General features: G+C 43.8%; 1 protein-coding gene across 1 annotated transcript in view; it reads right to left on the reverse strand.

Moving 5' to 3' along the window:
• The window catches only part of LOC111964383 (F-box only protein 41-like), a 101,377-nt gene that overhangs the window by 53,660 nt on the left and 32,554 nt on the right, over positions 1-15,163 (reverse strand). The window contains exon 4 of the mRNA XM_023988274.2: positions 1,389-1,605. Coding sequence (XP_023844042.1) covers positions 1,389-1,605 — 217 coding nt within the window. The remainder of the gene's footprint in view (positions 1-1,388; positions 1,606-15,163) is intronic.

Genomic DNA, 15,163 nt, shown 5'->3' on the forward strand with positions numbered 1-15,163 from the left:
TATCAACACGACAACCTTGCCTGTTTCTAATAGCCCAAGTCACGAGATGCATCCCGTTCCCTACGCAGTGCACTACTTTCGACTAGGGCCCATAGAGCTCAGGTCAAAAGTAGTGCACTATGTAGGGAATAAGTTCCCATTTGGATCTCAGACATAGACAATCTAACCCTAGCATGTGGATATCTGACTGTCTGTTTTCACGTCACTCCAAAATCATTTTCGTTCTTTTCGTCACTGATCATTTAAATGACATCAATATCACCCCCCAAAAAAAAGACCCCATTTATTTGGACTGGAACTAACAGACCCAGTTGAGGAACGAACCAATTATATAAGTGACTTACGTAACGTTGACTAATTATGCAAGGACTATATTAAGGAATGCACAACACGGGAGGGTGGTGGACGCTTAATTGGAGGAGGACGGGCTCGTGGTAATGGCTGGAGCGGAATCAGTGGAATGGTATCAAATACATCAGACATGGTGTCAATGTGTTTGATGCCAGTCCATTCGCTCCGTTCCAGCCATTGTTATGCGCCGTCCTCCCCTCAGCAGCCTCCTGTGACGTACAACTGTTCAATTCAGTAAAACGCACACGCAGTACACGCCCGCGCAGAGCACGCCCGCGCAGAGCACGCCCTCTATTAATCAGATACTCAGTTTACGTGACCAAGCGCAATCTGGTTTATGCAAGTCCATCCTGGTTTTTCTCTGTGAGTCTACAGTGGCACAGTTCAATAAACTCAATGCCTATTCATTATTCAAGTTAAAAAGCTACTTTGACGTGTTGTCACTGACATCTGTTCCCCCAAACAACTTCGTAGGCAGCGACGGATGCGTCTTCCCCTATTGGCTGTCCTGTCAACGTAACAACAGGAAGTGTGTAATTTGTGGCGATGCCATTGGCCCTGGTCTAATTCTATGATGATGCATCCTTCCTTTGTCGCTTTGGAGTTTTGAGAGTTAACAGATGCTTCGACCACATTAGATTGCCCTTGATTATTTCACATCAAGGAAGGGGAGTTTTTAAACAGGGACATTATCTGTGCCACTATCTGGCACAGATCTAGAATCAGCTTACCTTAACCTTAGACATTAGGTTTACACATACAAATCTGACCTCAGATCGGTATCTAGGTCAACTTCTTCTCCACTCCAGATTACCAGAAACAATCTAGGATCAGTTTACCTTTCGCAATTCTTAACCATTAGGCTCCCCTTACACAAATCTGACTTTTGTTTGTCCACACGGCCAACTTCCTATCTCCACTCCAGATGACCTGGCATTTGTTGCCCTTTTGGAGCCTGGCAGGCTACGGATCTAGAAAATCAGCTTACCGTAACCGTTTGTGTAATCAAAAGCAAAACTGGTCTTGGATCGGCTCACCTGGCGTCCATTGTTGGAGCCCTTGTTGGAGCCGGGCAGGCTGCAGCGTCCCATGCTGCCGTTGGGCGTGGTCCCGCAGCTGCTGATGATCTGCAGCTGTTTCTCGGCGCGGTCGGCACGGTCCAGGAGCTCCTCGATGAACTGCTGCAGGCGCACCTTGGCGTTGGCCTCCCGCGCCGCCGTATCCTGGAGGAACTGGTCTATCTGGGTTACCTCCCTGGTGAAAATCGAGAGGAGACGGATAGTTACTGGTGTGCATAAACACACATAGGTTACGTCCCAAAAAGCACCGTATTTACTTCACACACACACAAAAATATAAAACGCAAAACGTAAAGTGTTGGTCCCATGTTTCATGAGCTGAAATAAAAGATCCTAGAAATGTTACATACCCACACAAAAAAAAGTATTTCTCTCATGTTTTGAGCACAGATTTGTTCATATCCCTGTTAGTGAGCATTTCTTTTTTGCCAAGATAATCCATCCACCTGACAGGTGTGGCATATCAAGAAGCTGATGAAACAGCATGATAATTACACAAGTGCAGCTTGTGCTGGGGACTATATAACGACACTCTAAAATGGTCAGTTTTGTCACACAACACAATGCCACAGCTGTCAAGTTGAGGGAGCGTGCAATTGGCATGCTGACTGCAGGAATGTCCACTAGAGTGGTTTCCAGAGAATTGAACGTCCATTTCTCTACCGTTGTTTCAGAGAATTTGGCGGTATGTCCAACCGGCCTCACAACTGCAGACCACGTGTAAACACGCCAGCCCAGGACCTCCACATCTGGCTTCTTCACCTTCGGGATCGTCTGAGACCAGCCCCCCAGACAGCTGATGAAACTGAGGAGTATTTCTGTCTGTAATAAAGCTCTTTTGTGGGAAAAACGTATTCTGATTGGCTGGGCCTGACTCCCCAGTGGGTTGGCCTATGCCCAGTCATGTGAAATCCATAGTTTAGGGCCTAATGAGTTGATTTAAAAATCAACTGATTTCCTTATATGAACTGTAAGTCAGTAAAATAGTTGAAATTGTGACATGTTGCGTTTATATATATATCTTTGTTCAGCATAGTACACTAAATTGGACCAGAGCCATATAGGCTCAGCAGTCATGGACTGGTCTATCTGGGCCACCTCCCTGGTGGAGGCGAGAAGAGACACAGAATGGTTTGAGTACACACACACACACACGGGGGAGTTGGTCTGACAGTGCAACCTCATTAAATGTAGATAGATATCTGCACACTGATAAATGGTCCTGCAGTTTACTGGGCAACACTAAGCAATATTAACTGCTATATTAACAGCAATAGTAACCTTTGCAGTTAAGTAATAATGCCAGAGAAGCCGGTATTAGGAGGATATTGGTACGACGTCGAGKGCCGGCAAACCATTCCAATATATCCTCCAACCACCGGCTTCGAGGTTGTTATCACTTTTATTCAACTRGTTACCAACAGATTTAAATAAGAATTGATATATTTTCATGAATTTAATCATACTATTAAAAAAAAATATGTAAAAAAAATCCCAACACAAATCTATGGTTGCTACCCAAGCCGGCTGGTCGTTCACTCTATCGGTTAGGTTGCCAGAGACGCGACCCAGTCATGAACTCGTGTTCTTTATCTATATCCGAGTCATTCGTTCTAATGTTCCGTTGCCATGCTGCCTGGCAACGTTCTTATCCCTTGGTTGCTAGCTAGCCAACTATGGCTAACAGTCACGTCAAACAGAACAGCAGAGTAGCTGCATTTGCGTTTGTTTAAGCTGTTTTCTAGTGGCATTTATTTGTCGTGACATTTACAATGAGCTAATGATGAGCGATTTCGTCTGGCATAGAACATGTGCTCTCGTCAGGACAATGTTCAGAGGAGCTAGCCAACTACACAGCTAACACAATCACTTCAAACTGAAAATACAGCAAACTACAGTAGCTCTATTGATATTTCTTTGTATATATATCCATAAATATTATGCCGATTCATGATTTCGACTGGCTGAGAAAAGAGGTCTCGTCCTGACACGTTAATCCTCAAATGAGACAGCGGAGATCAAATTTCAATATTGAAAAGGTCGGAGACAGCAAGGTTTATACAAATCTCTGCTGTTGCAAACCAAATGCTGGTCTAAAAAGAAAAAGCGACATGATGTCTAGATCATTTTTTTACAGTGGAGATCAAGTTTATAAATTGCCTGGTTGGGCTGATGAGAGTTGATTACGTCATAGCCGGAGGTAACTTGTGGAATAGACACCGGCTGGAATGCGGTTTTAACCAATTAGCAACCAGGATTAGACCCACCCGTTGCACAATTCATGAATTTATAAGCTGCAGGTTAATGGATGCGAGTACACTACGTTTGCAACTAACTGGGCGACCCAACTCCCTGGGAACATATGGCAAGAATGGGTGGTTTGGGGCGTACTAAAACAAACACACATCACTTCTAACGGGAGGACAGAAACCAGATGGTTAGGTGCACACATACCAGACCTGGGTCAAATACATAATGTAAAATACTGCACTTGATTTACAATGGACCCAATAGAACACACAGTACAGTGGAGCTGGACATGAAGATTTGTGCCATCTTTAACACAGACAGACGCACAGAGATGCAAGACAATTAAACGTCACAGAATCTCCTGCTGAGGTGCCACAGACATGTCTGGACTGTTAAATGCCATCAATATCACCCCCCCCCCCCGGACCATTCAACAAGGTGACCCATGGGTAGAATCATTTACTCCCACAAGAGCGTTATATGGACACTGATGGATCTAAGTATAGGATCATATCAAGTACCGTAAGTGGAACCTTCTGGAAACACACACACATACCGGGGGGGTAATGTTGACCCTAAGGTACTGTATATAGCATACAGATTAGTGATATACTGTATCTGCTAGCACAAGGAATCCATCTCTTCAAAACACACACACTCCTACACAAAACACACAGGAACCGACTGATTAATGCTATCGCACTCGCTGTCCCAGTTTTATACATACATTAAGTTTTATTTCCACACAGATACTGTATCATAGCTGAATCTTTTTCACATTCGCTTCTCTTCTCTCACACCGTCTTTTTTCCTCTCCCCTCACTTCTCACCCTCGCTCCCTCTTCCACTGTTTTCTTTTTATGCTCGTTTATGTGGACCTGCATTCTGCAAGACGTCACTGGGGCCGGGAGCGAAACAAGCCATTTTCCCTTCCCTTATCTCTGTGGTGTGTGGGTGTGTGTGTGTGTCTGTGTGTGTGCGTGCATATACCACGTCTCTGTCCTTTTAAACACCAGCAGCCGCTCCTGTCCAAACAAATCTCCTCAGAAAATCCAATCAAGACACACACACAGACAAAAGGTCCTACTAGCGCTGGCTTGTCGTTGGTTTTACGGGAGCAAAGGAACTACTGTCTGAAGGTTAACGTCACACGCTCCAGTTATGAACACATCCCAACTGGCACTTTATTCCCATAATAGTGCACTACTTTTGACCAGGGCCCACAGAGCTGAATAGGGTGCCATTTGGGATGCAGCTTTGCCTGCATTTCCACCGCTATCGACAGTGTTCCGTGAAACTGGTACAAATGGACAATAACGGTCATGTAAAACGTTCTATAAAAAAGGTGTGACGACCCTCCCACTCTGTCTGCCGAATTCTCTCTTTGCGCTTGTTTTCCTTATTAGGATGTCGGTGGGCGGAGCCGGGAGGGTCGTCAGCGAAATGGGACACACCTGGGCTCGGGTGTGTCCCGGGGATAAACACACCTTTCCCCCCCATACACCGGGGAGACTCTCCACGCCGACACACTGTTGTCTTCTGGTTGTGGCAATTTGGGGCTTCGTGTTCATATGTTTTGGCACCTCAACACCCCTCATTATCACCATCTATTCATGCATCCACTCAAACTACACAATCCATTGTAACTTGTATAGTTTACTTTATTTAATAAATATATGTTTGTTCTTTCTCTCTCTGTGTCGTCTTCCTCTTTCTTACGAGCTAAGAGCCGGTTCGTAACAAAGGGAAGAGGCTAGACTTGAGAAATGTTTGGCATCTGGCGAAATTAAGTGTCTGTCTTTGGGGCCAAAGACATTCCAAAATGAGATTATTCAGATTAGGATGAGAAGAAGTGTTTGATCAACATGAAAGATGTGGTTATCAAATGGGTGTGTAAATAAATAGAGGTGATAAAGCTGGATCAAATGAACGTTTCCACACACACAGCGCAGTAGTTTGAGATTTGACAATAGCATCATCCTTTTTAAATATTTATTTTACCTTTATTTAACTAGGCAAGTCAGTTAAAAGAACACATTCTTATTTTCATTGACGGCCTAGGAACAGTGGGTTAAATGCCTCGTTCAGGGGCAGAACGACAGATTTTTACCTTGTCAGCATGATATGGGGTTAAAGCTCATCTCAGGGTTGTCGTATATTTCAATAAACTTCCAACCCTCTTTTGGAGACTTTATTTCTACTCATCTCATTCATGCTGAGTAGGATAGAAAAGCTAATGAGTGACTCTTCAACTAGCCCAGAGAGGATGAACATTTTCCCTGTTGCTAAAATGGCTCCAGTCACGTTATGAGCTTCTCTCTCCCCCTCCCTCCATTTCACTCTTCCTTTCCCTTTGAATCGACAGGCACGAATACAATCTCACACCTGCCATTTTGTATACCTATGGTTCGTGTAGGAGTGCATTTATGTTGTGTTCCAACAGCTTTCTGATGACTCATCTTCGCTCCCTGTGTGTGTGTGTGTGTGTGTGTGTGTGTGTGTGTGTGTGTGTGTGTGTGTGTGTGTGTGTGTGTGTGTGTGTGTGTGTGTGTGTGTATTCACACTGTCTGCTTCTGTTTTCAGTGTCACAGCTAAAGCGATCAGGAGTCAGGCCTGCCACCACAGTCACCGCTATTTTCCCTTACCTCCAGGCAGTGGGAGGACGTGTCAATAAGGGTACACGCACACTCACGCACATACAAAACACACACAAAATAGGATTTCAGCAGCCACCCTCAAAACATCAAAGAGACGTCAATTTCAACACATAACAGATACAGGAGTCGAAGTGGCTGGAGCAGACTTTCCTCTATATTATGGGATGTGACGGGCTTCATCAAAGGAAAAGAGAAAGTGCACTACTTTTAACAGGGCCCAGGGCAAAAGTAGTGTGCTATGAAGGGAATAGGGTGCCATTTGGGACACCGCCAGAGAACAGAGGGTGACGGAGAGGTTGCTAAATATATACACCAATATATAATATATGGTGTAATGAATAATCTGGTTTACACTGAGCATTGAATCCCCTCTTAGAAAGTGCTGTAGGATTGTGGGTAGTCAGGGTAGTGAGTACCACAGTGTGTCACCAACCTGGAAAAACACACGCGTCCCAAATCCAACCCCATTCCATATATAGTGTTCTACTTTTGTACTATGTAGAGAATAGGGTGCCATTTTGTCCCAGAGACACAGACTGGTAGTAGAGTTGGATGATAATGTTGAAGAATTGGTATTCATGATACATTTATCCAAAGATGATAGGCTTTACATTTCTTTTTGTTGGGATATATTGCATCTGTCTTTGAGTACCTTTTCTACTCACTTCATCTGGCTATTCAAATAGTAGTTTTTTTTTTTATACACTAGACCGATATGAAAAACATTTCTAAAAATGACAGTCATTTGAAGGAATAGAAAAATCTCCTTTGCTAGGGGGCAAAAGACACCGGTGCTGAATGGTTGCAGTGAATACTTGTAGTGGTCTGTAGGTTGGAGGGACTTGAGGGGCTAGCACACAGAGGCACACACACATCCCATCCAGTCTAGAGCAGACCCACCTGGTTGAGTAGAGGGAAGGAGAGGAGCGTGACCACAGATTGGATTAGAGGTGTGTGTTTGACTGATTGCACCAGTGGATGCGTGTTCGACATGTACAGTAAGTGCACTACACAGCTGATTCGAATAATCAACTAATCATCCCGCTTTGATCGTTTGAATCAGCTGTGTAGGGTCCCGAGGACAGAGTTTGGGAAACGCTGATCTAATGCGTGTGCTCCTGCAACCCGGCCTCTGCAGCTATCCCACCAGATAGGTTCACAAAAGAGCAGCAAGACATTCATCCATGACAGAGGCATCCTCCAGGAGTGTGCGCATGGGAGCACGTGTGTGTACCGGAGTATCAAACCTCTGAGGATCCATGTTCCTGTATTTCACATGGCTGACGGCTCCTGGTTATTAACTAGCTACATCAATACAGAGAAACACTAGCGAAGTCTTAGGTGGCGAAACACGTACGGGGAAGAAATGTGTTCGCAAATGTAATACTGAAGAATATGATAGAGTACAGTAAGCTTTTTCTAAAGCGTTATTGTTTTTGACAGTGATGAAGACAAAGGATAGAAAACGGGACTACAACTCTTCCGCCCAGGCTCACTGTTATATGCATCTCGGTCCACGCTTTGACCAAACTGACAAGGCTCCAATAAGACCTGGGGCTAGAATGATACGCCAATCCTCTGGTAGTGTAGGGCTAAGGACATGCAAAACTGAAAACGCCTCGCTCTTCTCCCTCTCTCGCCAGAAGTGTTGTATTAATGCACTATACCACCTGACCGGCTGACAGACGGACGGGCGGCTCACTCTGCATAGCTGAAACTGAGTTTGATATTAAAGAGGGGAAGAGGGTGGCTTTAAAGAGACACGCATAGACACAGAAACACGCAGAAAGAGAGAGACACACCAAGAAATCAAAAGAGCCAAAGGGAAGAAGCAAGAGAGGAGACAGACAGACCGACACATCTCAGTAGGAGCTATAGGTGATGTGTCGGTTTCCTGTGGTCAACCTTATTTTATTTTATTTAAACACACCGCTCTCTAGGCGTGACTCATCGTCTCCTTCCAAAACTAGCACCTCCAGACAGGGGGAACAAGTCAACAAATAAGCCCACATGTTCAGACCAGCACTGGGGAAGTTGAAAACCAGGTCTCCTACAGCCATTCCTGGGTCTTACTATACTGGGACACTAGGGCGCGTGTGTGTGTGTACACACGTTTTACTATACTTGCGAGTACCAGAAGTCCCCTCAAGAAAAGTAAACCAACTAAAATTCACAACTATAGTAAGTCAGAGCGTGCAAGCTATTAGGAAACAGGCCTAGTCTGTGTCTGACTGGCACAGACCTAGACAAGACATTGAGGGTGAAGTAGTACCAGACCACCTGCTTACAGGTTGGTAGGATGGCGCTACAGAGGATAGAGCTTCCGTGAATCCATGTTCTCTGTTCCTCACCCGTCCTCTCCTCTTCCATAAGCTCTACCCACACACACACACACACCTACCTCCCACACTCAGTTTCCCCATGCAGTATATACACCATATAATAGACTTCCATAAGGAACACAGTGTCTCAGATGGCTAGTCCTCTAGTGACACCTCTGGTTATCCACACTACAGGGCAGATAAAAATGCATGTTAGAGACATTAATATGGAGGGGAACTGAAAATATGTGCAATTGCATCTCGACAGTGTTTGCGCCCCAAATGACACCATTATTCCCTTCATAGTGCATTACTTTTGACCAGGGCCCATAGTAGTGCACTACAAAATGGAATAATGGTGCCATAGAGTACCACAGTATGAGTCATAATACCCATAAAAGCTAGCAGTCAAAACAGGGGAAATGGTTCCAAATCGTATTCCACCGTTCATTTTTAGAAACACTTCAAGTAAGGGTTGTGTTTCATGTAGGCTTACCCTGGCGTAATGTTTTGATAGCTGTGTAAATCGCTCAGAAATGGGGACTTACACAGTGCCTTCGGAAAGTATTCAGACCCCTTGACTTTTTCCACATTTTGTTACGTTACAGTCTTATTCTAAAATGTATTAAATATATTTTTTTCAGAAATCTACACACTACCATAATGACAACGAAAACAGTTAATACATCTTTTCAAATTTATTAAAACAGAAAAAAACAGAAAAAAATGTACATAAGTATTCAGACCCTTTGCTGTGACACTCGAAATTGACCTCCGGTGCATCCGGTTTCCATTGATCATCCTTGATATGTTTCTACAACTTGGAGTCCACCTTTGGTAAATTCAATTGAATGGACATGATTTGGAAAGACATAAACCTGTCTATATAAAAAAGGTCTCGGTTGTCAGTGCATGTCAGAGCAAAAAGCAAGCCATGAGGTCAAAAGAATTGTCCGTATTGCTCCGAGACAGGATTGTGTCGAAGGCACAGATCTGGGGAAGGGTACCAAAACATTTCTGCAGCATTGAACCACCAAGACTCTTCCTAGAGCTGGCCACCCAGCCAAACTGAGCAATCGGGGGAGAAGGGCCTTGGTCAGGGAGGTGACCAAGAACCTGATGGTCACAGACAGCACTCTAGAGTTCCTCTGTGGAGATGGGAGAACCTTCCAGAAGGACAACCATCTCTGCAGCAGTCCCAATTAGGCCTTCATGGTGGAGTGGCCAGACAGAAGCCACTCCTCAGTAAAAGGCACATGACAGCCCGCTTGGAGTTTGCCAAAAGGCACCTAAAGACTCTCAGACCATAAGAAACAAGATTCTCTGGTCTGATGAAACCAAGATTGAACTCTTTGGCCTGAATGCCAAGCATCATGTCTGGAGGAAACCTGGCACAATCCCTATGGTGAAGCATGGTGGTGGCAGCATCATACTGTGGGGATGTTTTTCAGCGGCAGATCAACGGAACAAAGTACAGACAGATCCTTGATTAAAACTTGATCCAGAGCGCTCAGGACCTCAGACTGGGACGAAGGTTCACCTTCCAACAGGACAACGACCCTAAGCAAACAGCCAAGACAACACAGGAGTGGCTTCAGGACAAGTCTCTGAATGTTCTTGAGTGGCCCAGCCAGAGCCCGGACTTGAACCCGATCAAACATCTCTGGATACCTGAAAATAGCTGTGTAGCAACACTCCCCATCCAACCTGACAGAGCTTGAGAGGATCTGCAGAGAGGAATAGAAGAAACTCCCCAAATACAGGTGTGCCAAGCTTGTAGCATCATACCCAAGAAGACTCGAGGCTGTAATCGCTGCCAAAGGTGCTTCAACAAAGTACTGAGTAAAGGGTCTGAATACTTATGTAAATGTAATATCAGTTTTGATTTTTAATACTTAAGCAAAAATGTCTAAAAACCTGTTTTTGCTTTGTCATTATGGGGTATTGTGTGTAGATTTATGAGAAGAAGAAAAAACACTAATCCATTTTAGAATAAGGCTGTAACGTAATAAAATGTGGGAAAAGTCAAGGGGTCTCAATTCTTTCCGAATGCACTAGATTTAACCCCAACAAATTAAATGCTAATTAGCTGCTGAAGAACTACAAATGCCATGATGATCTGGATGAGAGTGCCAAATCGAGGCAAAGGTAAGAATCTCTGGATTAACCATCTAATGTAAGCTAAATTTAGTAATGAATTTAGTAAATTTAGTAATGCATTTCTTTGAATGTACCGGTTAGCAAACGGTGCTAGAGATGACGTGCAGGAGCTTGCAGGGATGTGTAGTCTTCCATGTCTACTTTTATGTGAATTAGCAGGTTCAAATCTGATAGTAAATAGTCACTTTGTCCGAGAGAGATTTACGTGGTTATGAAAACGGCACGCCAGGGTAAACCTACACAGCCCTTATTTTAAGTGTTTCTAAAATGTAAGGTGGAAAAACAAAATTGGAACCATTTCCCTGTTTGACCGCTAGGTTTTATGGGTACTATGACACCGCCACTGAGGGGCTCTATTTGGGATGCAGGATCGGTCTCGCCATGCCAAGATGAAAGCGCACTGCGTGGCTGATATAATTCTAAATCGGGTGCTAGTTTCATGGTCAGATACAGGCCAATTTCATGTTGCCATTTATACAGGGGTGTAAATCTCAACTGCAGAAGTCAATCTGCTTCAGCAAGAGAGAATGATCATTTAGGGCGCTGGTCAAATGTAGTGCACTACAGTTGGTAGAGCATGGCGCTTGCAACGCCAGGGTTGTGGGTTCCATTCCCACGGGGGACCAGTAGAAAAAGTACAAAAATGTATGCACTCACTACTGCAAGTCGCTCTGTATAAGAGTGTCTCCTAAATGACATAAAAATGTAAATAGGGAATCCGGTGCAATTTAGGATGCATCCTGATTATCTATAAATAAAATGGAAGGCATGATTAGGACGGTCTTTTAAATGGAAATACAACTTGCAAGATTTGCACTCACATGTATAATAATATACAGCTATACACAGTGTACAAAACATTAGGAACACTTGCTCTTTCCGTTACAGATTGACCAGGTAAATCCGGGTGAAAGCTATGATCCCTTATTGACTTGTTTAATCAATTTCAAAGTGACGGGTTAAAGAAGGATTTAAAGTGACGGGTTAAATAAGGATTTAAAGTGACGGAGATAATTGAGACATGGATTGAATGTGTGCCATTTAGAGGGTGAATGAGCAAAACAAAATATTTAAGTGCCCTTGAACGGGGTATGGTGGTAGGTGCCACGGTGCACCGGTTAAAGTGTGTCGAACTTGCAAAGCTACTGGGTTTTTCACACTCAACAGTTTCCCGTGGGGATCAAGAATGGTCCACCACCCAAAGGACACCCAGTCAACTTGACACAACTGTGGGACGCATTGGAGTCAACATGGGCCAGCATCGCTATGGCACGCTTTCGACACCTTGAAGAGTCCACGCCCCGACGAATTGAGGCTGTTCTGAGGGCAAAGGAGGGTGCAACTCAATAATTCCAAATGTTTTATACACTCAGTGTATCTATTGAACTACTACGTGTTTAGCATTGCAGGGACCAAGATGAAAAATGAAATGTATCGGAAAGGATCGAATGGGAGTATGTCACATGCAAATGTAAAGGACGTCACGATTCTTCCTAGCAAGTACCACATCCTCCTGATACGGCTCACACYGAGGCTCAAACCCAGGACCTCTGCCCTGCTAGCGCACGTGACCGCCCTCCTGAAGCKTCTTACCATTTGGCGCTACACGAAAAGCTAGCTATTCAGTGGCGCAAGTGGCGACACAAGGCTGAGGAGGACGTGTCACACTCCCCCATATGCTACTAACAGGATGATTTCAGACAGGGTACAAATGCCTAATTAGTCATTAGGATGTAAATGAATGTTTTGGTAATCAATGAGGTGAGCATAGGACCAGGGAGGCCRGGACTAATGAGAATTAGACTGTGCTCATAAATCCGCTGCTAAATCACCTCCGGTTAAGTGGATGGGTGTCCAGTAGGGTTCAAGCCAGGCACCCTAAACTGTTATCACCTAGCTTATTACCATGCGGCTCACTGAATACTAATCATTCCCTTTGCTGACCTACAGAAGGCAATTAGCCTGAATTGTAGCATTAGCATATTAGCTAACGATGCTAGCATGAACAGCAGCGCATTCTATTGGGAAATGCTAATCATCATGCAAACACACAATGACGGAGTGGAAGGCAAAAGGATATTCCAGGGAGCATATTTCAACAGTGCTTTCTAAAGGAGATCATGGTATGCTATGACGTTGTGACATGGAAAGAGTGTCATGCTGACTGAAGAATAATGATGCATCCCGGGGAAGAGGGGAAGCAGGGAGGGCCAAGAAGGACAAAGGGATGAAAGCAGATAGAAATGTAATAGTCGTAAAACGATAATGATCTAAACCACTGCTGTTCATGGATATAAAGATAGRGGACATGAACAGGATCTAGTATCTATCCATCTAGGGTTAATGACCATGATAAGAGGGGCTAATGAATAGTCACACTAGCTTACAGCCAGCCACTGTCACTTAAGATGAGACAGAGGGGCCATGTCCCAAATTACACCCTATTCCTTATTTAGTGCACTATTTTTTTTACCAGGACCCTTGGGGGTCTGGTCAAAAGTAGTGCACAACATAGGGAATAGGGTGCCATTTGGGACGCARCCCYGACTCACTCTGCACACCCAAGGGTCCAACAAGTCACAACAGCCACGATGAATAACACATGGCCGGCATTCCAAATGGCATCCTATTCCCTATATATATTGCACTACTTTTGACCAGACCCCTAAGGACCCTGATCAAATATAGACCCTTAATAGGGTGCCATTTAGGACGCAGAGGCATGATCTTCTAAAGTGGTCCTGTTTATATGTTAATTATCATCACTGGTCAGTCCGTCTTTCATAGTTGTCATGATCACCGGTTATTAATTCAATATTATACAGCATTAATATTCATGGGGTGAAATAATTCATTAAAAGGCATGCATGACGGACAGATAGAAAATACCTTTTATAAATTGTGGCTTTGTGTCGCTCAGACAAGTGACAAGCGCCTATTATGGATTCTACTTAGTCACCTGGATGGGACTAAGTAGATGGTTGTTTTTTTACGTACACACACGTAAACACATGGAACAAGCGCTTACACACCACACACACACACACACACACACACACACACATACATATATATATAATATATTCACATCTATATTAATACATACACACACACATTATATATGTACACACACATATACATACACTGTATATATATACACACACACACACACACATATGAAAGAGACAGTGAGCGACAGCTGTAGGAGGAGACAAGCTAGAGAATAGAGGGTGCACGAGACCCAGGTAGCAACGAAGGACAATAAATACAAAAAAAATCAGTATGCCTTGATCATGTTGATGAACCTCATCGACCCGTTTTCAAAGCCTTCTCTTCTTGAGGTTCTTGATTTCCAAGAAACCCTAATCCAGGTCCCGGTGCTCTACTATTGGATTGAGTGAATATTTTATACAAATGTAGCCTACCAATCCCAAAGGGCAAAACACATTGTGCTCACAAATGGTTAAAAGCAACGGTTAGCCGTCCTATCACCTCCGAGTAGAAATGTCGGCCATTATTTTCTATTCATTTCCCGTCGATACTACATATAGAATCGTCACCGTATGTCGACACCCCGCAGGATTTCGCTAACACCTGCTGCTTTTAGAAGGGAGTCTATGCGGTGCGTTTTGTCGTATAGAATGTAATCCTATGGTCAATAGTAGGGCCGGGACGATACCAGTATCGTGATACTCGTTAGTATCGAGGCAAGGAAACAAAATACGAATCGGATTCAACTTCTTTAGGAAAACAGCCCTAGTGTTGGAAACAAACATTATGTAATTCTGAGTCAGATGTATCCATTTATTTTCCAATCTATAGCACACAATATTTTATATACAGCAGGTTTTTAAAGGACTAAAGAGTTTTGTCTGCTTGGTGTTTTCATTTTTGCCATGGAATCTTTTTTTTCTATACTGGTATCATCACAGCCCTAGWCAATAGAATGCTTTGACAATTCTGTCAAATGAGTCAATGACAAAATCAAGAGTCTCCTTTCTACAGATTCATTATATTCTCGAATGCAAAATAATGGCTAAGGGCTAGCTGGACTTCCTTTTCTGCTTCTGTTTGAAGCCATAATTTCTAATGGTTATTTTATGGTCTTATCGGATCATGCTAATAAGGCTGAAGGGGATATCAATGTATTCATCTGTTTCGAGTTTCCTCTTCTGATTCTGAAACATGGGGGGCGGGAGAAGGGGAAGACCTGATCTTATCACCTGGTGATGGCAGTATTCACACATACGGTCTTGCAAGCTCACATCAACACCTAGAACCAAGACTTGAGCAAACGTCATTCCAACACGGTCGACCTAATTGGAGAGGTGTGTCATAAGTCTCT

The sequence above is a fragment of the Salvelinus sp. IW2-2015 genome, linkage group LG1 (genome assembly GCF_002910315.2).
Source record: "Salvelinus sp. IW2-2015 linkage group LG1, ASM291031v2, whole genome shotgun sequence".
In the NCBI taxonomy this organism is placed as follows: domain Eukaryota; kingdom Metazoa; phylum Chordata; class Actinopteri; order Salmoniformes; family Salmonidae; genus Salvelinus; species Salvelinus sp. IW2-2015.